This window comes from Phasianus colchicus, chromosome 1 (genome assembly GCF_987193195.1).
Source record: "Phasianus colchicus chromosome 1, bPhaCol1.hap1.1, whole genome shotgun sequence".
NCBI classification, from domain to species: Eukaryota; Metazoa; Chordata; class Aves; order Galliformes; family Phasianidae; genus Phasianus; species Phasianus colchicus.
The window spans coordinates 68,838,907-68,865,176 of record NC_143436.1 but is presented as its reverse complement, the minus strand read 5'-3'; the positions used below and the strand labels follow the sequence as shown (position 1 = coordinate 68,865,176).

The 26,270-nt window shown below is 39.2% G+C and overlaps 1 protein-coding gene across 6 annotated transcripts in view; it reads left to right on the top strand.

The window, feature by feature from the left end:
* The window catches only part of ITPR2 (inositol 1,4,5-trisphosphate receptor type 2), a 263,254-nt gene that overhangs the window by 71,152 nt on the left and 165,832 nt on the right, over positions 1–26,270 (top strand). For 2 of the 6 annotated variants that reach the window (XM_090146695.1, XM_090146688.1), the window contains 11 exons: positions 5,690–5,844; positions 7,201–7,300; positions 7,439–7,599; positions 10,122–10,284; positions 11,056–11,214; positions 12,174–12,346; positions 14,574–14,693; positions 14,784–14,969; positions 15,603–15,854; positions 17,312–17,456; positions 18,326–18,476. In XM_090146695.1, the coding sequence (XP_090002821.1) occupies positions 5,690–5,844; positions 7,201–7,300; positions 7,439–7,599; positions 10,122–10,284; positions 11,056–11,214; positions 12,174–12,346; positions 14,574–14,693; positions 14,784–14,969; positions 15,603–15,854; positions 17,312–17,456; positions 18,326–18,476 (1,765 nt within the window). The other 4 variants (XM_090146687.1, XM_090146684.1, XM_031597173.2 and 1 more) reach the window with 4 other exon arrangements.

Here is a 26,270-nt window from a genome sequence, read left to right as displayed (position 1 = left end):
GTGCATCAAAATGCAGCGTTCTGTTACAGCTCCCATTAAATCCAAAATTGGTGTATTTTATGCTGCAAAGTAGTCCATTATTTCCAATCACAGAAATGTACAGCACCTAGAAGAACACCATAAACACTGGGGAAATGTCAAGAGCAGCTGGAAATGTGGCATTTGTTAGTGCCTTAGTATTAAAAGGCTGTCTTTGGATAGCTACCTTACCTCCATTTGTCTGCATTTTCATGAGAGTGCTCATCCTAAGCAGTTCCAAACTGAGTTTTATTATTCGGATTTCTCTTGGAATTGAGACTGGTATGTATTTACATTTCTTTTAAAGAAGCTGGGCTGTTCTGCCATGGACTTCTTGGTGCAATTTGATATACCTTCTTTGACTTATTTCTATCTCTGTTTATGGATGCCAAAAAGCAGTGCAATTCAAAGCTTGCTTTCTTTCTTCCATCCCAAGTGATTTTTTTCCTGATAAACACTATTTTTTTTCTCTTTTTCAGTTTTATTTTTTAATTACCTTTCAGCAACTAACTTTGTTTAATTAGATTTCATAATGAGTGACACAGGTAACGTCGTTAAAACAATTAGAGAATGTTTGGGGAATTTTCTTTTCAAGGCTGAGGCTGTAAACAATCTGAAAAACATTGAAAAAAAAATCCTCGGTTTTAGAATGGCAGTGTCTCTGCTTATATAAAGCCAGCAGTCAGACCACTTGAGAGGCTCTGCAGTCACTGGGGGAGAAGGGGAGACACGGATGCTGGCACACTATTATTATTCTGCTGCTGCACACAGGTCTGAATCAGCTCTGAAAACGCATACATTGTTTCTTACAGAATGTCTCTGGCTCCTAACAACAGAATTGCAACGTGATGTCTCTGCTAAAAATGCGATGACTCACAAATGAGTCAACAGCAAAGGTGTTATAGGAGGCTAACTGCTGTGCTGTCTGCCAGGGCTTCCTAACATGCAGAAGCAAGGCTAGCCATTAATTTACTTGGCTTTCTTTTCATACAGAGTTTCTAAAAACGTCTAATAAATGAAGTTCTTGTATTACTACTACGAATAAATTCTGGTTTCTAAGAGCCTCCTAAACTGGGTTAACATATTGAGATACCACATTGTATGGGTTTAGCAGGATTTAAATTTTTAAATTTAATTTCTGCTGAAATCTGTAGTGCAGCTTAATGTATTCATTCAGGAGTAGGGCATTATCCTTGTCTGTCTCTATGGTACAAGAGGTGTCCTCACCAGTCAGAATTGTAGATTGGATTTACATTCTAGAAGGAAAGGTATTCCAGGCCTGTTTTTTCTTTTAATGAGTTGTTTTTTTTTTCCCCCCTTAAGAGTTTTTATTTATTTATTTATTGCAGGTAGGCCCCTTCCTAAACAAAACTCCTTGTAAATCTTCCGAATTTCAGGTACGATACCCAATAGAGATGAAGAATATAAGGATACGGAGTAGTTTACAATTGCTAGCAAATTATATGAAGATCTGTGAAGAAGGGTCATCCTCTGGGCTGCACGTCTCAAGAAAGACAAATCTAATTATCTCCAATTACAATACAGATGTTGTCACTAATTACAGTGTATCTGCCCTTCAGATTACAAACACAATACATCTTCATTGGATTTACATATACGTTAAACTTCTTTTTAAATTGTGATGCACTGCAAGCCAGTGGCGGAAGCCCAGGAGTTACGGTATTTGCTGTTAGCGTGGATCTTCAACAAAAGGTCTGATTCTTTTCACTGTGACTCCTTTTTTGAACTTTCAGCCTTTACTTTCCTACATGAGTTTGTTCTGGAAGAATGCCATGGCCATTGGCTGTATAGAATCATAGACTCATAGAATCATTTGAGTTAGAAAGGACCTTTAAAGATGATCTAGTCCAACTCCCTTGCAATAAACAGGGACATCTACGGCCACATCAGGTTGCTGAGACCCCCATCCAGCCTGACCTTGAATGTCAGGGGCAAGACACCCACCACCTCTCTTGGAAACCTGTTCCAGTGCCTCACTACCCCTATTGAAAAAAACTTCCTAACATCCAATCTAGATCTCCCCTCTTTTAGTTTGAAACAGTTTTTCCTTTTCCTATCACAACATACCCTGCTAACAAGTCTGTCCCCTCCTTTAGATAGTGATAGGGTCCTCTCCTGTGCCTTCTCTTCTCCACACTGAACAGCCCCAGCTCTCTCAGCCTGTCCTTACAGGGGAGGTGTTCCATCCCTTCCATTATTTTTGTGGCTCTCCATGGACTCCAACAGATCCTCTCTATTCTGTACTGAGGACTCCACATTTGGATGCAGATGTGAGATCTCACCAGCACAGAGTAGAGAGGTAGGGTCACCTTCCTCACCCTTCTGGCCACACTTCTGATGCAGCCCAGGGTATGGTTAGGTTTCAGGGATGCAAGGGCACGTTGCTGGCTCATGTCCAGCTTCCCATCCACCTGTATCTCCAAGTCCTTTTTGTCAGAGTTGTGCTCAGTCCTTTTGTCCCCTGGCTTGCCAGGGGGATATTGGCGGAGGTTGCCACAATCCCAGATACAGGATCTTGCACTTGAATTTATTGAATCTCATGAAATTTTCTTGGGCCCACTGCTTGACCCTGTCTAGGTCTCTCTGACTATCTTTCCATCCTTCAGGCATGTCGACCGCACCTCACAGCTTGTTGACATTCGCAAACTTACTGAGGGTGCAGTCATTCTCACTATCAGTATAGTTGATGAAGATGCTGAAGAGTGTTGGTCCCAATACAGTCGTCCCCTGTTGGACATCAGTTGTCACTGATCTTCATCCAGACACTGAGCCATTGACTACACCACACTCTGCATATAGTCTTGCAACCAAGTTCCTCATCCATCGGTCTACTCATCAAATCTATATCTTTCAATCTGGAGAGAAGGATGTTAGCAGAGACTGTGTCCAAGGTCTTACTGAAGTCCAGATAGATGACATCATAGCTCTTCCTTTGTCAACTGATGCAATTATGCTATTGTAGAAAACTACTCTTTTGGAAGGTGTAGGTCCAAATCCTGCCACACAGGAAAGCAGCTGAATCTACATTTCCTGCATTCTTACAAGTGATTTTACCAGACAACTACAGAGTGAGGTGATTCCATTTTCTTGACCATACATACATATCTAATTTGAATTGCTATGGCTTGTAACTAACTTACCAACAGTTTGGGACAATCAAAACTATTTTTTTCTTAATGAATTTACCATTTGTTTGAATTACTTTACCCATAGCTTGGGTTGGAAGGGACCTCAAGGTTCATCAAGCTCCAACCTCCCTGCCGCAGGCAGGGCTGCCAACCTCCATATCTCATACTAGACCAGTCTTGGGAGTTCTTTCTCTGGCTGCCGCTGCCACCATTGCAACTCTTTACTTGCTTCTCTTCTTCTTCGTGCTGCTTTGAGTTGAATTTTCTTCTCTCTATATTTGAATCCCTTTACCTGTCTATTCCTCCCTTTTTTTACCTGTCTATTCCTCCCTTCTCTCAGTTGAATTCAGTTTTTTGCTGGCTACATCTGCCTATATGCCTGTTACTTACCTGTGCAAATGTTATTGTTTTATTCTACTTAGGAATGCTGTGTTTTTTATGTGTTTTTCATACCGCCTGATTAATGTGAAGCAGTCTAATACTTTCCCCTTCTTTCAACTTCCTCATATGGACTCATCAGCATATTTAATAATGGCTAGATTAAGTGCAGATTCTGATGACTGCTTATTAAATTTGATTAATCATAAGAAACTTTCTGTGTGCAAATGCGTATGCTCTCTCTTGCAGAGTTTTGTGCATGCAGTCAGGTGTAAATTCAAACATAAATATTAATTGTGTATTTTTCTATGAGATGACTGTATCTCTCTATCTGTGCACTCCCTATATGTAAGTTGTTTTCAGAGCTGTCAAGGTCAGGGTCACTTTTCGTTATGTTTTTATTCCAAAGAACAAGATTTGTAATCATGGTTGGGCTGTGAGGCATGTCTGAGATCATTAAATTAAAGTATGAGGATAGTTCTGAGGCTTTTGCTGCAGTCCAGTCTGGAACTATTGCACAGCCGTTGTGCAGGCCAGATTTCCTTCAACTAAGCTTGGCATTGCAGCCAGCAGTATTATAGACACTGTCTTGCATTCTGTTGAGATGGGCTTTTTATTTTTGAGACTAGAAACCAGCTCTTGCTTGTATGGCAGGTCTGATCTGACAGGTGCTAATCCTGGCTGGCGGGGTAAAAGCCCGATAAGATAACTCAATTGTTTAGTAGAAATTGCTGGGGAAACTTGTGAGCAAGTGAAGTCAGCCCCAAACTTCAGGAGGAACTTCCCCACGGAACTAGTGGTTAGTATGAACTACTGTAGCACTGGAGACCTGCCATTCACTTTATCTCTTGTCACAGAAACTTGCACATGTGCGTGTGCTCATGTTTAATGACCCATGGGAGATGCTCAGACATTGTGCAATGAGGGAGTATAAAAATACTTCTTAACACAGAGCAGAATATGGCTTGATATTTTGGTGTCTGTTTTTCCTGGAGCCCTAAGGAAAAACTACATGATTATGAAATGTCCTGCCTTTTTGTATACCAGCCTTTTCAGTTTGGAAATGATAGCACAGTGGGTCAGTTCTGGGAAAACTTAATTAGATTTGGATGTAACTTACGGGAAATATTAAAAAAAAGTCTGGATGCTGTTCTAAATTATCTTGTACTACTTACCCTTTCACTGACTGTGAACCTTGAACCTTGAAAGCTGGTTTTCAAATTTTTGTTTGGAATATTTACCTGCTTTTCCAGTTTGGGTCTTATCCTAAGTTTGTAAAGGAGAATGTGTATGGAAACCATGGATATATATTTTTGTTGTTTTCTCAATCCTCACATGCAGGTTAAGTTTCCATGTGTGATTTTGTTTAACATTTTTTTGGGCCTGGAGTATCAGAGGATGTGAGGACTGCACATGTTCTCAGGCACCAACACAGCTTTGTAAGTGTCTCTTGAAAGCTAGGTGCCTGTGAAGGAATGAAATTCCCCAGTTTTGGTGGACGTGCACAGACCTGTGTTGGATCCAACCTCTGCTGCATTAGCAGCATGTGCTAAGATTTCCACTGCAAGCTAGCTGGTGATTTTTGTCTCCTCTTTCCAATGCCAAATAGATCTTAATGGGACAGATACTCTGTCTCTTCCTATTTGGAAGGTGTGCTGCTATGATTCAGAATGTCAGAATGGGAATGGAAAAAAATCTAAATTTAAATAAAACAACTGTGGAATTAGGCCAATTGTTCACTTTTTTTACTCCCCGCCTCCCTTTTGAAGATGCAGTTTTCATTACTGCTCTTCTTTTAACTTTGGCCCTTTCCAAGCTAGCACTGTGTAGCTACATCTGTTGGGAGTGAAGGGTCTGCAACTGGCACCAGTTTTTGAAGTTGTAGATGTCAAATAATAATGTATACAGTACTACAGTCCCTCTGTAGCTGGTGACCTGCTGTTGTTTTAATGACTGTCTGAGACCCTGTGTGCCTGGGGCAAAGTGCACCCTTTGTGTTATGCACTCCAAAGCCAGTCACGGTACATTCTTAGTAGAATGTACACAAAAAAATCATACAATTTAGATGTATTACTTGTCCACAAGGTAATTGGAGAATTTATAATGGGCCCTGATGCAAGCAAATAACTCTTGTGCCTAACCAGCAGAGAGATGGCGACCTTCCTGCTTCAAAGAAGAAACGCCAGGCAGGGGAGAAGATTATGTATACTTTGGTCTCTGTGCCACATGGAAATGACATCGCGTCTCTCTTTGAACTGGATGCCACCACTCTTCAGAGAGCTGATTGCCTGGTTCCAAGGTAAAAAAAAAAAAAAAAAAAAGTTGTGGGATTGACAAGGTTTCTTCCTAGCATTATGCCTGTGAGTAAAGCAGAAAAAATCAAACATAAGCAAGTATTATCCTTCAGTTAAAATTTGAAGAGTGTTCACAGATAAACAAGAGATGTATAAAACATGATACTGCTGCTGCAACTGGATAAAATAATTATAAGGATAAAACAAGTGACACTTAAAGAGAATCTGTGAAGAGAAAAATAACAGGCTAAATGTTGCACTGTTATGTATGAAGACAGAATTGAGTTGCACTGTTTGAAAAAAAAATGTGCTGCTAGTAGATCTAACTGAATTGTTCCCTACCAAATAATATGTATGGTGAACTGTGTTTCTGTTTCTGAACACGTCTGTTATTCAAATTAATTGGTTCATAGATTTTACTTGTGAATGTTTGAAACTTCAATTGTTACTTGTTAACAATTGAGTAACAATCCCAAGCTGGGATTGATTAGATAAGTCACATGGTGTTTGTTGTGGCTGAATGGGTATGAAGACACTTGGGGCTAGTAGTTGTTCTGAGGGTGGAGTTTAAAGCTAGATACCTACAAATAGTGATGTATGCAACTTGGAAGTATTTGCTCTGCAGAGTTTTGCCGGATAATTTTCTTACTTGAATACTCAAAGTCCATCAGCATGACAGGGAGTGTGTTAATGAAGATTGTAGTGGATATATTTACTGAGTACAGTTCAGAGTAAAAATTGTAATTGATTTATCAGCTCTGCTTTTTAATAATGCCAGAAATTATCAAATGGAAAGAATTTAGAAGAATCTCATACCTGCTCTTTGTTTACTTGATTTTCGGTTGAGAACTGATAGTGTAAATGCTCACTCCCTGGAACAGGGTTTTGCACATCATAATGGTGAAACTGAAACTATGATCTGTTTGACATTTGCACTTTTGTTCTGTGACAGGTTGAATGGGCTCATTACTCGGCAGAAAAAATAATAAGAAAACAGTTGCTTTTATTCATGATGTGTACTTCAATTCAATTAGGATTTTAAAATACCTTTTAATTTTTTTCTTTTTTTTTCATATAAGGAATACTTTACTCCTAGACTTAAGGAAATGTTTAAAAGCAGCATTCTGCATAATCCCAAGATGCTGTCTTTGTTACTGCATTATGCTGGATCAGAAAGAAAAGAGACACAAGGGGAAAGGGTGCTACAGTGCTTTCTAGGTCTCCCTTGCCTTTTTATTATGAGTGGCTGGTGTGACTCATGCTCTCACATCTCATGTCCATATGTTAAACCACATCTCACCTTGCCCAGTTTAGCTCAGAAAGGATCCATCTAATCCATTGTTTGCTTTCCTCTCTTTTAGGAACTCCTATGTCCGGCTGAGGCATTTGTGTACCAATACTTGGGTTACTAGTACTAGCATCCCAATAGACACCAATGAAGAAAGGCCTGTAATGTTAAAGGTAAACACTAATTTCTCAGGGTTCAAATTCCAGCATAATTCCTAGAGTTTCCTACTGGTGATCTTGACATATAAAATATGCATAATTGGGCAAAGGTGAGCAAATTGGTTACCCTAATTAAACCACAAACTATTGCAGATCGGGACGTGCCAAACAAAGGAGGACAAGGAGGCTTTTGCAATTGTATCAGTTCCTCTATCTGAGGTCAGAGACTTGGACTTTGCTAACGATGCAAACAAGGTCTTAGCATCAACTGTTAAAAAGCTGGAGAATGGAACAATAACGCAGAATGAAAGGAGGTTAGTGAGCTTTTTTTGTTGTTGTTAAATTAGGGTTACTCCTAGCATCATGGTGTCATGTTATCACAGTAATGGGTAAGTGCAATTCATTGTACTGTGTGTTCATGCTGCTAGGGCAGTAGAAGCAAGACTTGCAGTGATTGAGAGGCTGCTGTGATTGTCCCTTTCCTTTCTTTCTTATAAGAGGCACTGATTTCATCTCTCTGGTGACAGCAGCAGGACCTGAGGGAATGGCATGAACGTATGTGGAGAGGGGATAGGAGAAGCCCTGGAACAGGGTCGTGGCACCATGCTTGTGTTCAAGGAGTGTTTGGACAACGCTTGTGGATATAGGGTTTGGATTTTTGTGGTTCTGTGTGGAGCCAAGTGGGGGACTCAATTATCCCTCTGGGTGCATTCTAACTCATGATATTCTGTGATTCTGTCATTTTATTTTTCCCTGTTTACTTTCCTGTTTTACATTTCCTGTTGTCTTCAGTGTTTACTCTTTATATCCATCCATGCTTCAATTCAAAGAATGTCTGTTCTTTACACCCAGCCCTGAATTAAGGGATTTTGTTGTACATTGTGGCCATGTATTTCCCACTGCAAGTGATGTGGTTGGCTATTTGTTTTCAGCTGTCTGGTAAAACTAATAGCATCTCTTACAGTGTTAATTTTTATCTTGTATTCCACTGTGCATCATGCAGAGCTTTTCGTCAGAAATGTTAATTTTTGGTGACCAAACAATTTATGCTGTTTGTCGAGTCCACAAGTCTTTTGTCAGTCGTAATTAGCACAGGTGGCTTAGTATCAGGTGAAGGATTTATCTTAACAGGCAAATCTGTAACAGCCAAGGTATTAGTACACAATCTTGGAAAGCCATTTCATTCATTGTTGAGTCAAATCAGATGGGGATACAACATAATGAAGGCATGACATCCTTGTATTAGCCTTGCTCTGCTGTGTCACTGCAATCCAGTATTGTCAAGTGCTGATGTTGATGTACTAGTACAACAAACACATGAAATAATTGAGAATGGAAGTGGAACAGAGCTGGCAGATCTTTAAGGAAGCTTTCAGCAGAAGAGCACAAGAGCTCTCCATCCCCAGGTGTTGGAAGTCAGGAAAGGAAGGCAAGAGACAAGCGTGGCTGAACTAGGACCTGCTGGTCAAACTGGAAAGCAGGAAGAAAATATACAGACAGCAGAAGTAGAGACAGGTACTTTGGGAGAAATATAGGAAGGCTCCTAGGCTGTGTAGGGGTTAGGTCAGGAAGGCTAAGACCCTACTGGAACTGAATTCAGCAAGAGGTGCAAAGAAGAACAAGAAAAGCTCTGAGCAACCTGGTCTAGCTGTGGATGTCCAAATCCCCTATTCATTGCAGGGGATTTGGACTAGATGACCTTTAAAGGTCCCTTCCAACACAGATGATTCTATGATTCTGTGATTTCATGATATTGCTGTTATTAGTTTGTTCCTGTGATTTCCTTCAAAACAAACAAACAAACAAACAAAAACCCCACTCTTCCTGTTTCCCTGTCTTATTACCTTCCTGCTTGGTAAGTAGGGATTCCAAGAGCTCGCTCCTAGTTGATCAACCCTACATTTACCTTTCCTGCTTTTTCTGTTAGTGAGGTGCCTTGTTCTGGGGACCTTACCGTTCTCCAAATTCCACTACTGGGCTGAAAACTCATTTAGAGGGATTAGTTGAACATCCAAGTCTTCTTTTACTTAATGAAAGCTTTCTGTGTGGCTCTCAGAGATGTCTTTGGAAATCTATTGAGCATCTTCCTGCCAGGTTTAGTAATTATAGACTAAATATTTGCCAGACTCAGACAATGCTGCTAAGGGTGGGAGATGTGCTGGGTTTTGTTTGTGAAAGATTGCCAATTCTTTTAAGAAAATTTGTGGTCATCCACACTTCTCTCTGTGTATACCTGGCAAGGTATGTTAACAGCAAGGTGGTGATGACCTACATTGCTTGAAGATGGAAGGGCTTGGCACTGCCTTTGTCCTGTTTTAGCATTTACTTCTGCCAAATCTTCTTTTGTGTAGGAAAGAATGGGTGAAATAAAAGTATTTTTTTTCCAAGTCATTTTTCAATAGTTTCTCACGTCAGTAGGGAAATAGTGGCAGTGGCAAAGTGTTTATATTCCTCTAGTCAGTGCACAATCTTGTTTCATGGGCCAATGTTACTAACTTCCCAGTGGAAATTGTTGCTGGGCTGATTAAGAGTATCTGTCTACTGTTTCTGGGTCTTGCAGTCAGCTGGTAGAGATTTTGGATTTCTAAGCAGTCTGCATTTATTCTACATCAGTTTTGCATCCTCCCTTTTTTCCTCTGGTTGCTGTTTAAAGTCTTGGAAAACATCACTGTGGTGGATTCAAACCTGTGCTGATCTGAGACCTGGAAGCCTTAGGTATATGTCAAACTTAGCTTTGCAGTGATTGCAGTTCTGATGCGCTAGATAACGCTTGTTCTAAAATGTGATTTTCTTTCTTAATGAATCCTAGCAAGTGTTGAATGACTGTGTATAATAGGGATCTGTCTATTCATTCTAGATTCGTGACCAAGTTATTGGAAGATCTGATTTTCTTTGTGTCTGATGTGCCTAACAATGGGCAGGAAGTTTTGGACGTGGTCATTACTAAGCCAAACCGGGAGCGACAAAAATTAATGCGGGAACAAAATATATTGGCTCAGGTATATTCTGTGTGTTCAAGTATGAGTAACTTGACTGTACTTCCAAATAGATTGTAGGAGAGAAGGAATTGATAAAATGTTGGTTTCAGGTAAGTTGGCTTATGCTATCTTGGGTTGTGTGTAACTGGATTCATTAGACATGAAACTCATTAATCAAGACTCACGGCAGAAGGCCCGGAGTTTGATGTCTATTAGTCTCATGTAATTCTGATGACTTATAAGATTTTTAAGACTTTATTTACAAGTAAACTGTTGAACAAATTTGAAGCAAGTCTGCTACGTGGTCCTGATCCTGCAACTGTTTTCCTTGAAGGAAAACTTATAATACCCTGACTTGTTTGAGGACTGACTTGCATATAAATCCGAATTAATATTCTTTTCAAGTATCTTACTGAAATAGTAAATAAATAATAAAGTGAAAAGAATCAAACTAGATAGCAGCCCATATGTGCTTTTTCATCCTTAATTTATCTAAAATTAAGGCACTTAACTGACAGTGTTTTAAACTACGGATAGCAGTCAAGAAAAAGTAGTGTCAACCAAATTGGTGTGGAAATGCAAAGCTAAATGCTTATGTTGTAACGTCAGAGATTGTCCTTGTCCCTTTGCCCCTTTCTTATTCGGTGATTTGTAGATAATAAGTGAAGTGATTGAATTCTGACTTGAGCCTATAGATGCTTTGTTCTGATCCTGTCAGAGGAAATTGACAGGTACAGGTTAAGGAAAAATCTTGGCTTGATTTTCATCCTCAGTGATTTTGATTTTGAACAGATATTCGGGATTCTCAAAGCTCCTTTCAAAGACAAAGGGGAAGGATCAATGCTGAGACTTGAAGACCTAGGTGACCAGAGATATGCCCCATACAAATACATGTTAAGGTTATGTTACAGAGTTCTCAGACATTCCCAGCAGGACTATAGGAAGAACCAGGTGAGTGGTATTCAAGAATTTTTCCTCTAAATTCTGTTATTTTACATCCTATGTTTGATCTTGCACTCCACATTTACAGGTATGATCCTCTGGTAATCTGATCTTAAGGGAGAATGCAAGGACTGGGTTTTGTGTTGGTTGGTAGAAGTAGAAAGATGCTTACACAGAGTCATGCTGTGAAATAGTGTTTTTGTTTTATAGGCATTTTTATATGAACGGAGTGATTAGCAATGAATGTCATGGGTTTGTTCTCCTGGCGGGCTTCCATCTATCTTCACAGGCTCTGGCTGAGATTAGTGTCCACTGCTTCCTTCACAGGCTCCAGGGCAACAGTGGGGAAGGCAAAATTCTCTGTGATTCTGTTTTGTAAATATTTATATTGTGATAGCAGTGAGTCAAACCAGAGGCTGTTCTATCAGAAAGCATGATTTTCCACTGTGGAGACTCCCAATGAACATGAGATAATTCAGAACACGATATTGAGTGTTTTGTATGTTGCAGCACAGAAAAGAGCCCTTACTAGCTTTATAGGGCTGAAGGAGCTGAAAGTAAAAAATTGAACTGTTATGTGTGATGACTTTGTTTTCTTTCTAGCACTTTTCAGAAATATTTTTGTCTTAGAGGAGAGAGAAGGGAAGAAGAGAGCAAGAAAGTTTCTTAAAATTATATAAAGTCTTGGTTTTCCTTTTTAAAAAAAATGTTTGCCATTTCTTGAATTTTACACCCATTTGTATGTCTTTATTTTTTTGATTTATGAAAGAATGACAAGAGTTAGCCAATCCTAATATTCTGTCTTCTTATAGTACATATTTTAGGTGTTCAGATGTACCTTGTTCAGGCCAGTTTAGTGAGAAAAGTTTGGAGGATTATTTTGATTGTTAATGGAGCTGGATGTTTGCGATTCTAGAAGAAAAACATTATTGCTTAACAGATCATCACAGGGATTTTCATTTTTTCAGGAATATATTGCTAAGAACTTCTGCGTCATGCAGTCCCAGATTGGTTATGATATTTTGGCAGAAGACACCATCACAGCTTTGCTGCACAACAACAGAAAACTGCTAGAGAAACACATCACGGCTAAAGAAATAGAGACCTTTGTTAATTTACTCAGGAGAAATCGAGAGCCAAGGTTTGAAATGGTCCATATAACATTATATTTGTAGCAGCAATCAATCTCCCTGCTATTTGTTATTATGTTATTGTTTTCTTCTAGCTATTTTTTTTTTTTTTGACCTCACAGACACAAAAAAAATACGTGTACAGCACTGTGCTAGAAAATATCAGAGTTACCATATTTCTGGAGAGTTGATATCTGCCTTTCAAATCTAAATCTTGGTGAAAAGTGAGGTTTTTGCAGAACACTTCTGAAAGTTTGGCTTTGCTTCAAACTGATTGAGACAACGGAACAGAAATTTTATTGTTTTGTAACTCTGCTGCTCCTCTGTGAAAGTGCCATTTGTGCTGGTTGTCCTGCTAACAACCTTGATGGAAATGATGTTGATGTTAGCTTAACTAAGGTTTTATTAATCAGTTTTCCTGCTAATTTTCTAATCAGGTCCTGATTGCAAGTCAGAGCTGAAAGGATGGCGAGTCAGGCATAGGATGGCAAGGATCCCGGTGAACATGTGCTCTAGACCAGATTTTGTTTCAAATGAAAAATTCTAGCCTTTAACCTAGCTCTGTCAAATTTTTTTTTTTATCAGCCTTAGGTCAGAGTATAAATGTATTTTTTAATGGAAAATCAATTTAATTTTTTCATTAGATTTTCAGTTGTAAAAGTACCAAGTTATACAAATATAAGAAATTAAGAAACAGAAGGCCAAATTGTGTAATTGTGAATATTATTTTTCTGTTAGCAGTTCAGGATATTGCTCAGGGCCCTGGTGCTGTACTGCTTCAATTATGCTCTGTATGTCTGCAGCCATTTTACCTTATGCTGTAATCTTATTGCCTCTGCCATGCTAAACTATACTGGCTTTGGTCATTACAGACAGAGGGAGCCACATGAGATCAAATGCTCCTCAGTGCTGAAGGGTTCTTGTGTTTATTGATGTCAGTTTTTTTGTGGTGAAGGACATTTTAGTATTGTTACATATCTAAATTTCATTTTGAAATATACGCTCACTTTTTTTAGGCTGAACTCTGAGTGCAATTAAATTTTGAAAAATACACCCTGCTGAGATAGTGCAATCTGACCAATAAATGCTTGATCTTATGGCATTTGTTTACATGGACAGTCTCATAAATTTTTTCAATGCTCAGAATAAGAATTGTGACAGCATGCTCTAAAACACACGAGCTCCAAAATTTAAAGCCTTCCTCCATTTTAGCATTGAAACAAGCAGTGGTGGTGAATGGTTAAGTTTTTTTACCTGGATTTCTGAGGAAATTGTATATATGCTGTGTGTGTGTATGCCAGCTTCAGTCCATTCCCTCACTGGCTCTTGATCCCATGCCCACTTTTAGCCACATTTGCTAGAGGTGTGAAGGATAATCAATTCCTAAAAATGTTGTAAAAAGAAGATGATACATGGAGGGAAGAGGCACTTTTTATATTCCAGTGAGGGAAAGGCTGCAGTGTGAAGTACTGGTAATACAAACAGAGAGATCCATAAAAGAGGGTCAAAAAGCTGATATTTTATCAGTGTCCCAAGTGCAACAAAAGCCTCTGTGTGAACCTTGTTAAACATCAGAAGACCGAAATTTGAGATGCAAATTTATAGAAAACTGTTTACATGTAATAGTTTTAGTTCTGTTTTTCATAGAATGACTGCTTTGAATAGAGATCTTGCCAGGTCTCTTTCCACTGATCATTGGTTGTGTCACATCAGAGACTCAAAAGAAAGCTTTAAAAGCTGTAGATGTGAACTCCTCCAATGCAGTGGAGTTCCTCAGAGGACCCATGGCTGTCTCCAGCACAAGTAATATCTCCTTGCTGCTTGCGTTAGGGAGTCATCCATTACCTGGATGGGTAAGATGGATAAGAATATGTGTTCTTGCTTTTGGTTCCTGAGTATGATAAAGGCTTTCAGTTGAGCTCTCTTGCTAGATGAGCTTAAGACATCCTTAGGCTGCTTAAGTTCTGGCACAACTCTGATTTGCTGAGAAGTGTCTTACTTGGGGACTTTTTCTTTCTCTCTTTGAGTTAAGGACAGTTCAGGGCTTCTCTCAGAGCTGTTGTTCATCTGTTGGGAGTTGCAATAGTTTAAATGAACAAAGACTGTATTTTGAAAAAAACAATCTCGTTAGTATATTAGTGACAAATGCTAGAGATTTTTAGAGCAATGTTTCTGTGTGGTATTTAAAGCCATGTGTTCTGTTGCATCTGTGTTTGTTTTTTTCTTTTGACTGCACAGGTTCCTGGATTATTTATCAGACCTGTGTGTATCTAACACCACAGCAATACCAGTAACACAGGAACTCATCTGCAAGTTTATGCTGAGTCCAGGAAATGCTGACATTCTCATTCAGACGAAGTGAGCATCCATAATCAGAGCATACCTTTTTGTTATTTGCTCTGTTGTTACATTGTTAGTGGCTCCCTTGTGAATGTTTTGTACTTGCAGGCTGATTTCAACACAAATGGACAATCCCTTAGAATGCCCTGTCATCTCAGATGACATTGATGAAGAGGAAGTGTGGCTTTACTGGATTGACAGTAACAAGGAACCTCATGGCAAAGCCATCAGACACCTGGCTCAGGAAGCAAAGGAGGGCACAAAAGTTGATTTAGAAGTGCTTACCTACTACAGGTAAAACTGCTTATGCAAATAGATGAAAATGTAAACTCTCCCTGGAGCCTGGCACAGTTCTTATCCACTCTGTTTGTCAATATCAAAGGAGGAAAGCAAGTCATACCAGAAACAGGGATTAAAAGTTTGCTTCAGATTTTTCCTTTAGGAAGCATCACAATCTCTGTTGTCTATTCCAGACATACACTGAGTTTTCTTTGTTTGTGACAGCTTTTTGTGTCTCTCTAATGTTTCCTCTTACCTTTAATTTATGAAACCATTTTTATCATGCTCTGCTGTTCTTGGAAGCAAGGCATACGCTGAAGGAGCATCCACAACATCCCAGAGTATAGAAAGGAGATAGGATCATGGAACAGTGTCTTATACTGATTGAAAACAAACTGTTTAAATACTTCAGTCTTCCACTGAACAATGCTTTGAGTTTCAAAGAGAGCCCAGTTTAATGGGGATTGAAGGCTGACATTAACATTTCTAACGGCAAGTTTGTCCCTTGGTTAACAAAACCACTCTTAATCATTTTTACTGTTTACAACAGAAGAGCTGACATCACAATTGTAAAGTGAGATTCTGAGGTTCATTGTTTCACAGTATTCAAATAAATCAGTTGGAAATGTGCTATTATTCTTATTTAAGGTACCAACTGAACCTCTTTGCAAGAATGTGCCTGGACCGCCAGTATCTAGCCATCAACCAGATTTCTGCACAGCTATCAGTAGACTTGATCCTGCGATGTATGTCTGATGAAAGCCTTCCTTATGACCTCCGGGCTTCTTTTTGCCGGTTGATGCTACACATGCACGTGGACAGAGATCCTCAGGAATCAGTGGTACCTGTCAGATACGCCAGATTGTGGACTGAAATTCCTACCAAGATCACAATTCATGAGTGAGTTGAAAATGTTGCACAATATGGTACAAAATTACTTCATTGGGGTTAGTCTTAGAACAAAATGGTTGTAGCTGTCTAATGCCAACACATGCATTTAGAAAGGTATTTAGATACAGAATAATGAGCAATTAGTTATTGTTAATCTCGGAAACTTTCTTGAGTAGCTTTACTTGGAAATAGAATCATAGAATCATCCATGCTGGAAATGCTCTTCAGGGTCTGAACTGAAGGTCCAACCATCAACCTGATCTACTGAGTCCCATCACTAAATCATGGCCTTTAGTGCTGCATCTTCCATATTACTTCACTTTATTTCTCACTTTATTTCTCCTCTACAGAACAATCTGAGTATAAAATGGAATGGCCTTTCATCAGAACAACAGAACTTAAAGTAATCAAATTGTGCCTAACATCAGGCGTGTACCATGTTGGAATTTAGTTTTAAACTTCTTCCTCAACTGAAAGTTACAATTGGAAAACCAAAATGTACAGCTAAGTGCAGTTATTGCCCCAGAAACAGTTCATTAAAGCTTTGGTCTTCTACGTACTTAAGCACGTGTTAAATTGACTTCAGTGGAAGCCCTCTTTGGTTTAAGTGATTTAATGGAGCAGCACTGCTTCAGTGGGCTAGACCCAGACATGGAGTATCTGGCTGAAGAGATAGAGGATGAAGTGCAGCAATGAAGTAGACAGTATTGCTTCTGCTACTGATATGAGGGAGTGTTTTGACTTAGGACAAGAGAGTCTAATTGGTGGTGGAAGCTGATTGTCCTGAGCTTCTTTCCTTGTCTGCTGTCTTTCTTGTAGAGATAGTAAAGGAGAACAGAAGGCTAAGAGGAAACTCATTGCTGTCTTCAACTTCCTGTATGGGGGGAGGTGGAGAGGGAAGTACTGGTCTCTTCTCCTTGATAAATGATGACCGCTTCCATGAGAACGACACTAAACTGCACCCAGGGAGGTTCAGACTGGTTGTTAGAAAACTTTTATTTATTCTTTTATTTACTTTAGTGGTCAAACACTAAAACTGGCTTCATGGAGAGGTGGTTGATTTCCCATGCCTGTTTGTGAGGCATTTGGATAATGCCTTAATAGTACACATTCCCTTTTGGTTAGCCCTGGTCAGGCAGTTGTAGTTGATGATGTTTCTGTTCCATCCCATTCTCTGGCTGACGAGAGAGGAAAGTTGAGATTTAGTGACCTAGTGGATCAGTCTTAGATACTACAGTTCTGAGTGATAGCACTTTCTGTCTGTGTTATTCCCATTCATTGCACTTCCTACTGTTGGAGGAGAAGCTTGTGCATCCTCTGTCTGGCGTCTTTGCATATCTATGTAGAATTAGTTGGCCTCTACCCCTTCTCCTTGCAGAGAACTGATAGTGATTTTAAAGCATTATTGTTGGTTTATTTATTCTGTAGTGCCCACTGATCTCTTCCTTCTGTGTCTTGCATTGTAGGTATGATTCTTTCACAGATTCTTCACGAAATGAAATGAAGAGGAAATTTGCACTAACTATGGAATTTGTGGAAGAGTACTTGAAAGAAGTTGTAAATCAGCCTTTTCCTTTTGGTGACAAAGAGAAAAATAAACTTACATTTGAGGTACTAATCGCCATCCTAATTTACAATATTCCTTCTCATTTCAGCTAGGTGAACACTGGTTCTTTCAAAATAAAGGCACCTTCAGAATGAATGTCCCAGTGAAAAACCAATTTCTAATTCTGGTGTTCTCATTGATAACTATTACTACAGAAAATAATATTACTGTCTTCTGTCAAACAGCTATATTTTTTCCTCCTACTCCTATGATTGTTGCATTTCAGTGGCAGGAGAAGGGATGTGGACGATGGAGTATTCTTTCTCTCCACATTAGTAAATCAGCATGCAGGGATTTTTCAGTAGAAGCAAGTACTATTCTCTGTGTAGAAATTTGAAAGAAATTCTCTGAATAATCTTGCATTTCAAATTCCTGACAGAAACTTCAGATAGACCTAAATCATATATATTCAAATAAAGTTGAATAAGGGGGAAGTGCTTATAGCTTTTACAATTCTTCCTCCAATCTACCTCCAGAACTTTTTTGCTTCTATCTCTAGTCATTTGAAATCACCTTCATTCAAATTTCCACAGTCAAATGCCATTCTTTTCCATTTTCTGTACAACTACTGTCCCTTTAAACTGTTTCCTGGATTTTTTCTTCTCAGTCTTATTTATTTTCTCAGATGCAATTGTATCATTTCAGTCCATCTTAAGCCTCAGATTATTTTCACTCTTTTTGTCTGACTCTGAAAAACATTTGATGTCAGTGCCCTTGGTCCAAAGCCAATTTAAATGAGTGGAAACACTTGTACTAATGTGAATATACTCTAATCTCAAATGCTGTGCAAGATGCTGTGTAAAATGCTACTTTATCTCACAGATGAATAACACAAAGATTGACAATACTTCCTTTCTTTTTGTTTTTGTCATAGGTGGTACATCTAGCTCGAAACCTCATATACTTTGGCTTTTATAGTTTTAGTGAGCTTCTCAGACTGACCCGTACGCTTCTGGCAATTCTAGATATTGTTCAAGTTCCTATGTCATCTTACTTTGAAAGATTGAGCAAGTTTCAGGATGGAGGTAAGAAATGCAACAAAATATTATATTCCAGGGTGTAACTTGTTATACTGGGGTACTTTTTGGAATATCTTACTGATTTTTCTGAGTTATTTATCCACACATAAAGTCACCAACTGGGTGTTATCACAGGTCACATTAAGATGCTTGTCTAAAAAGGAACCTTTTTTGAACAGAACTGCAGACTTCATGATTTGTGGTTACTGTACTGATGCTACTGCTCCTTTGCTTGTTTGGAATAGAACTCTCAAATCTGGATCCAGGGTTTGGCGTCCTTTGCATTACCCATCCCCAGACAGTACAAAAACAGCATTTGTCTGGGCACAGCAATTATAATGTCTCATATATGGCACAAGTATTTGTCAGTCTCCTCTACACTTCACTTAAAAAGAGAATATGGAAAAGTGTAACTTTTCCAAGAACTGCAGAAGCACCAGATGATGGAAGCCCAGGTGAGGCCATCCTGTACATCTGTTTGTCAGTTTAGAATATTCTTTTAACCAGATTAGAGTGCCTAGCTGACAATATTGTATGTCCCACTGCCTTTTGTATGATGGCTTAAAAGTAGGTGTGCTATGTAGGCTTAAAAATAGCACTGGACTTTTGATGCAGGGAGACAAGTGTTCTTATTTAATATCACTGTAAGATTTGCTGGAGAGGCCTTCTACAGTTTTTTTATAGAAGATCTCCATCTTTAGATGGTTATCTATTATCTTCAGCCTCCCTCTACTTTTCTGTTTGGCAGGTTGTAAAACATAAGCTGTATTATTTATCTGTGCAATTGATACTCAGAATGATCCTCAGTGTCTGACTACTATGCCCAAGCATCTTATTAGTCCTCTTTCTTTCTCTGGAAGTACAGGCTTAGGACAGCATTAAGCTATGAAGATGCATATGGCACAAAGGTATGTAATTTAGAAGCAGTTTCATACCACCTGTTCAGTACTTTTGATCACCTAGCTTGTAGAGGTTCATGCTTGAACAGCATATTTCATATCTGAAAAACATACTACTCAAGCAAAAGAGAGTAGTGCTTTTCATTAAGAAAAGACATTAAAAAAAGCAACAACAACAACAATCAGCATTTAGTGCCAAATTAAGATTAGAAAAGGGGCTCAAGAAGAAATCACCAGAAGAAATCACCAGGTACTTGCAGTGTTGAGGGATTTGAAGATTTTTAAGTCATCACAATCTGCTTTTCATCCTGTCAGAGGTCCAGCAGTGATGTAACTTTTGTCTCAGTAACCAGATAGGAACTGAAAACAATCTTAATCAGATTGAGGATAGTCACTGGACCAATATTAAGTAGTAGCCCTTTTAAACCAGCCCTGTAGCTGTGATCCACCCACATTTTGATTTTGTCTTTGCTACTAGGTAATGAGAAGGTTTGAAATGAGCTCTAAACACAGAGAGCATTCAGTCTGCTTGTGTAGTCTCTGCATCACTGGGTATCACTTAGCTGTATCAGCAGTGTGATACCAAATTCATCACCAGCATTCCAAATTCATTTTCCCTGTTTATTAATTATTCCTTATACATCTTGCTTATTTTACTAAAATTACTTATCAAGTAAATAAGTATATATATCAAGGATTGACCTGTTGAAGCAAGTCTTCAAAATGGGATGCACTGTTAGGCTAAGTGAAAGTTACTTCAAGACTTAATTGACCTTTTACCTCAAGATATTCTTTTCCATCCTTCTCTTAAATTCTCAGTCACAGTGATGGCTGAGGTAGCCCTTGATGTTGTGTGCAAGCTTCTCTTTATTGGTTCTGCAAAGTAACTGAAAAGATCCTTATATTACTGTTCATGTTTTGCCTTACTGCCTTTAAAAGTCTTGATTTTAATGCCAGCGTCAGTTACCTTATTCAGAATTAAATTGATATGTGTGTAGTTTTCAGGTGTGACCTTATTTGTTGGAGGTAGATTGGGGAAAATTGGCTAGAAACATTTGTGAGATGGGATACTGGGGAAAAAAAAAGGTGTGTTTTTTTGGAAAGCTTCTTACCTAGATTGCATCCTAAAATTGAATTGATTTGGAAATGCTGCAGCCAGCTTCTGTTTTCAATCCGAATATCATAATTTTGAATGATTTTTTACTATTGGATCCTTTCTTCTGTGGGTTTTTTTTTTTTTTTTCCCTTTTAGATTCTAAAAGATAGCGGGTTTAAAATTACAGTGTCTTGATGAGGCATTTTTGGTTAAAGTGATGACTTATTAATAGTGCTCATTCTCGCGTCTTTCAAGAACATTAAAATTTCTTATGGTTTTAATTAAAAGGTTAAGTCATTGCTTTTCTAGTAAGTGTACCCTGCTGTATAATTCCAAAGTCAGGAGCCAATCTGCATTGTCCAATATTGGTTATTTATTTTCTGAGAATTAAAATGCACATCTTTCTTTGTACGTGATGGATCTTTCAAATAGCTGATTTTAGTCAAACCATGCAGCTGCAGCATATGTCAGATCTGAAAGGCGAAACAACATAATAGTATTAGCAGGCAAGCTACATGTTTGCCATGCAGCTCAGCATTATTTAGTCAACGTTATTTGGAAATGAAAATAATGACATACAAGGAATAGAATCATAGAATCACCAAGGCTGGAAAAGACCTACAAGATCATCCAATCCAACCGCCCACCTATCACCAATATTTCCTACTAGACCATGTTCCTCAACACGACGTCTAAACATTCCTTGAACACCTCCAGGGTCAGTGATTCCACCACCTCCCTGAGCAGCCCACTTCAGCACCTGACCATTCTTTAAGAGTAGTATTTCCTAACGTACAGCCTGAATCTTCCCTGGTGCAACTGGAGGCCATTCCCTCTAGTCCTATCACTAGATACATGGGAGAAGAGGCTGACCCCCAGCTCACTACAGCCTTCTTTCAGGTAGTTATAGAGAGCAAATAGCAATGGCAGCATTTCCCACCTGCAGACTGAAGGGTGTAAAGGGTAAAAATGTGTTCACAAACATTCCGAGATCTTGGAATACCTCCTGGAATCATATCAGGAAAAGTCTGACCCCTGTGTCATGCTGCAGGCTTTGCTTCTCTGTTGTGATTCACTTTGATTCACCTGTGATTCACCATCTCAAGGATTCCACCTTGGCAGGGGTTGGGATGAGGAAGCCCTCTTTCTCTCATGCAGAGTTCAGTAGCAGTGAGCTGCCGTTTCTATACTTATATATATGACAGCATATCATTACTGTCGAGTCTTCTACTAGAACAGCATTGGGAATGAGGTTGGACCTGCCATTTCTACTGTGCCTCTGGGTCCTCTGTATCAAGAAGGACCTGATTTCATCCAGGACTACTAGGAAATTTTTTATTGTTTCTCAGCTTTGTGTCTGTCTGCTAACTATTCTTTTGTCTGGTTAACAGTTTCAAGTGTCTTCTTGAGGCACATTTTGATTAGCAGAGCTAATGAGGCAGTGGCTGCCTGGCAGACTAGAGTAATAACTTATGCCAGCAGTTTACAAAAAAAGGTTAGGTGAAAAAAAAACAAAAAAACTTTAACCCTTAGAAAAGCTGGCTGTGTTAGTCACTGATGTCTGTGGTGTAACAACTGCCAGTCATTGAAGACTGTGATCAGACCAAAGGGGAAGTCAGTCTGAGAGTTTCTATGGCACGGACCATTTCTCTTTTTCTTTATTCCTATCCTCATCATGAGGCTGTGCATTAATGTGATTCCAGAGACCATTGCTCTTCTAGGAATCGATATCTGTGTCATAGCTGTAACTCAGCTAGAAGGCTTGATTCCCATGGTACTTTTTACCATCAAGGCGAGCATGCTGATATACGTTATTTTTTCTATCTTTCCTTCCCCTAATACTCATGGTAGGAAAGTTTTATTTCTGACCTTGCTTACTGCTTTTGGGGATAGGCAATGTCAGGAGAAGGTGAAGTTTGGAGGAGATTCACCATGACCACGCAGTGGTGAGTTTGCATGCTAAAAAGAAAGGCCGGTGGATATGTAGTAGTTAAGGCTGCGGTGGCCAGATTCAGTCAGGAGTTGGATAGAAAATGTATGCTCATTGCATATTGGTACGTTTTTTTGTAGTTTTTTTTTTTCTTTCTCATTAGTTCTGAGGGCTGGATAAACTATAGAAGTATCCTCACCTTCTGCCCTTAATGTAATGCATTAGGTTTTCTGTGAGGCTCACCTGAGGTCAGCTAGTTTTTGAGCAATGAAAAATGGCATAATGAAGAAATAAAGTGTGATTCGTGGCCTCTTTATGATAGGTTCTGCAGTCTTTACGGGCACATGCTGTAGAAAACCTGTAAAAATTAATACCTCTTTCACAAACAGAGCTGTAAGGCTTAATGCTTCTGGCAAATAATATATACCTCTAAAGGGTTTGAAATAAAATGCGGTCCTTTAGGTACTGAAGTGTTGCTATTATATGTCTTAAAAATGGCTGTAACTTTTCACAACAAAAAAAAATTAAATTGCACGAAACAATGTAGACAGATCAACAAAAGCAAAGAAAGGTAGAGGCAAGGCTCTACTGGGTGTTTAATTTAGCTCTTGATAACTAGACAGTGCTGCATATACAGCTCTCTGCCAGATTATCCGCACAGTCTGGCACTGCTGCATGTTTAAGATGGCACTGAACATTTTGAAAAGCTGATGGTGGACAAGAGTGTTGGTCTCACTGATATCCACAGTCAAGCCCATTTGGAGTCAGGGCTCCTGTGTCAGCAGTCCCTTGGAAAGCTGTTACAAGTATTGTCTTAGGACCTGGTTGGGAATGCTGACAGTCAGGCGCAGCTTGATACACGGTCAACTGCACTGAGAACTGACTTTAATGAGAGTAAAAGTTTTAGACTTTCAGCAACCTGCCAGATATCACCTAACGTAGCAATGAGCTTCATGGGATTGCAAATGGGGAAGGAGGCCTCAGAGGCTCTAATGAAAAAAGTGGGCCTGGCTGGGAGGGTCTTAAGTATGCTGATGTCTGTGGGGAAACAGGAAAAGGTGTGGTCAGTCTGGCAGTGGGGACTCTGGGTGGTTGTAGGTGCTAATGGACTTCAGACTGTCAGTAGTGAGGGGGTATTGGAGTGTACCCTTCTGATGCTGTTGTCTTTCCTGCCTTTCCTCTTTTTCCCCTTAAGCAGCATTGAAGGCAGAGTAAGCTGACTGAGGGGAAGGCCGGGTCTCTTTGTATTGCCATACAAGGCTTGACTGGGCCTTGAATCTATTTGCTGTGCTGTAAGGAATACAAGATCATAGAATCACCAAGGTTGGGAAAGGCCTACAGGATCATCCAGTCCAATAGGGGATAGGGGTTTTTACTGCAGAAAGATGGTGGTAGATAACAGCTGATGAAGATAACCCAGCTTTTAAATCATATAAGGTATAACTTATCCATATCCTCCATCTAGATCTTCCTTAGAACCCAGCAACAACTTTTCTTGATCAAGATAGAGAGGTAAGGCTCTTCGCCACTAACTGAGGTGCTTGGGAGGGACATTGGAAGATTGCTTAGGATTTTTTCAGACCTGTAGAATTTTTTGGCAAGTGGGAAGAGGCTTAGGCTTCAGGAAAGTAGAACAGGAAAACTTCTAATAAAGCAGTTCTTGCAGCTGCCAATGCACTGTGCAGATGGGACTGATGTTGCTTTGTATCTAGGGATTCAAGCTGCAGCTGAACATTAGCCAAAAGCTTCCTTTGGGAATGATGAGGAAAGCAGAAGGAACTGAAGAGAGGCCATCTGCTCAGTTTAAGGAAAAATGGCTTTCAAAGTCTATTGAGTCTCTTGATTTCTTTGCTATTGGAAGCTTATATATCCTGTGGGATTACTTTGGTCTAGAAGCCATCCCCAAGTTCAGAAGAGAAGTAGTTTCCAAGTGGTATTTGGGGTCATAGGGCAGCTTATTATTCACTGCAGCCCTTCAGCCTCTGCATTTGATTGTTTGAGGAGTTAATGGCTTTTGTAGTAGCACATGCTCTCTGGTTTGTGTCCTGCTGTGCTGGAACTTAAGTGTTTTCTAGGAGGTATTTGCAAGAAGGTGAAGCATCTGATCATTTATTTGTCTTACTCAAGTCAAGCTTGGGTTTGGTGAGATCAGGGAGTTGTCTTTTTAACTTTCTAATTGCAGAGAAATTAGGAAAAAAATGCCACATTTTTGTGAAGCATTTGACTTGTCTCCTTTTTTCCCCCATATTTTATGTATGCAAGATTGAACCATGTGTTGGTTGGATTTATGAAGAGTTGTTGGAGCATTAGACACATGTATATTTATCTTTATCTGGCCATTAAGTACTAGATTTCCTGAAGAACCCCTTGTATGTCAGCTCCTATTTCATTACTTAGTTTCTAGAAGCATTAAACATGCAGCTTATCCAGTCCCTAATGAGAGCTGTCAGGTGGTAAAATACTTTTGAAAATACATGTGGGAGATGTGCATGGTAGAAAAATGTTTTAGCTGTTCTGCAAATTGAGTCATAGGAATCCATCTTTTCTACATCTGTAGATGAGGAATACGGAACACTGTTAGTAAGAGTGAATTGACACTCTGTGGCAACTAAGGACCAGATCAGCTGTGTACAGTTAATTTTTAAATAAGACTGCACATCAGCTCACTAATGTATTGGGAACGTCTGTGAAATAGGTCACTACTCACTCCCAGATTACTTGCCAGCCTTCTCTTTACTATTTGTGAAATACCTAAAATGCTGTGGATACTTGTCCACTGAGAACAAGTTGAAGATGCTATGTAGTGACTTGCTAGGAACAATAAGAAGAAAAGCCAGCAGAATTGTCAATAAACTCTCTGACAGTTGTTTTTTTTTTTTTTGTCTGAGTATGGCATTGTCTGAGTATGGCATTTTGTCTCTCGCCATCTATACTGTATTATATCACAAATTGTTGTTTACTTTTGTATTTTGTTTTTAGAATTCTTGCAACCAGTGAGTGACTTATCAAGCAAGTATGTTTATGTAGAAAATGAAGTGTCAAATTATCCACTATTTCGATTACTTGGGTGGTTGTTATCTTTTTTTCCATAATTGACTCCTGTGAAAAGTCTTTTTTCTCAGAGAGGCCGCTGTGTTGTCAGTTGTGCTAAATTGTATGAGATTATGTGCTACAGTTTTATGACAGAAACTGATATTCATTAGGAAGTTGTGATCACTGTAATAAAAAGTAATGAAAAGGAGATGCATGGTTGTCTTTTCAGAACATGACAAGTATTCTCTTCTTTCCTCTTACTTCATTGTCAGTCAATCTGCAGCTCCTTTAAATTACCACTTGTGCATACAGCGATTTCACTCATTCATTGACAAGCCTTTTGGGACTGTACGTTCAATAGCAGGCATTTCTAACTTCTTCCACTGCTTATAGAAGGTTCATGAGATCGGACTTACCTTGTCAGAGAGAGAAGCAGATAGGTAGAAAAAAAGAAGATTCATGGGGATTGCATGGAGCTCTCTTTCTCTGTTGGTCAGCCACAGCTCTGAATATTTTTGCAGTGGTTCACTGATAACAGTTGTGACTGCTTTTCCAAACTAGAACATTACAGTGTTTCCATGTATGTTCTCTCCTTGCCTCCCTTCTCAGACATGTTGAAATGTCAGTACCTTGAGCTCACAGAAGTCAACAAATGAGAAAGATCAGCAGGATAAAGGTGTCAGTATGACATGAAAGTGCAGCTCAGACTTCTATTCACTTTGTCTTTAGCACAGTACCTGCAAAAGTAATCAGCGTTCACATCTCTTTCTTTCTCTTTCTCCAGTTTTTGCTTAGTTAACTAACTGAGCAGTAAGTTAATTTCTCTTTGGCTGCTGGTATTC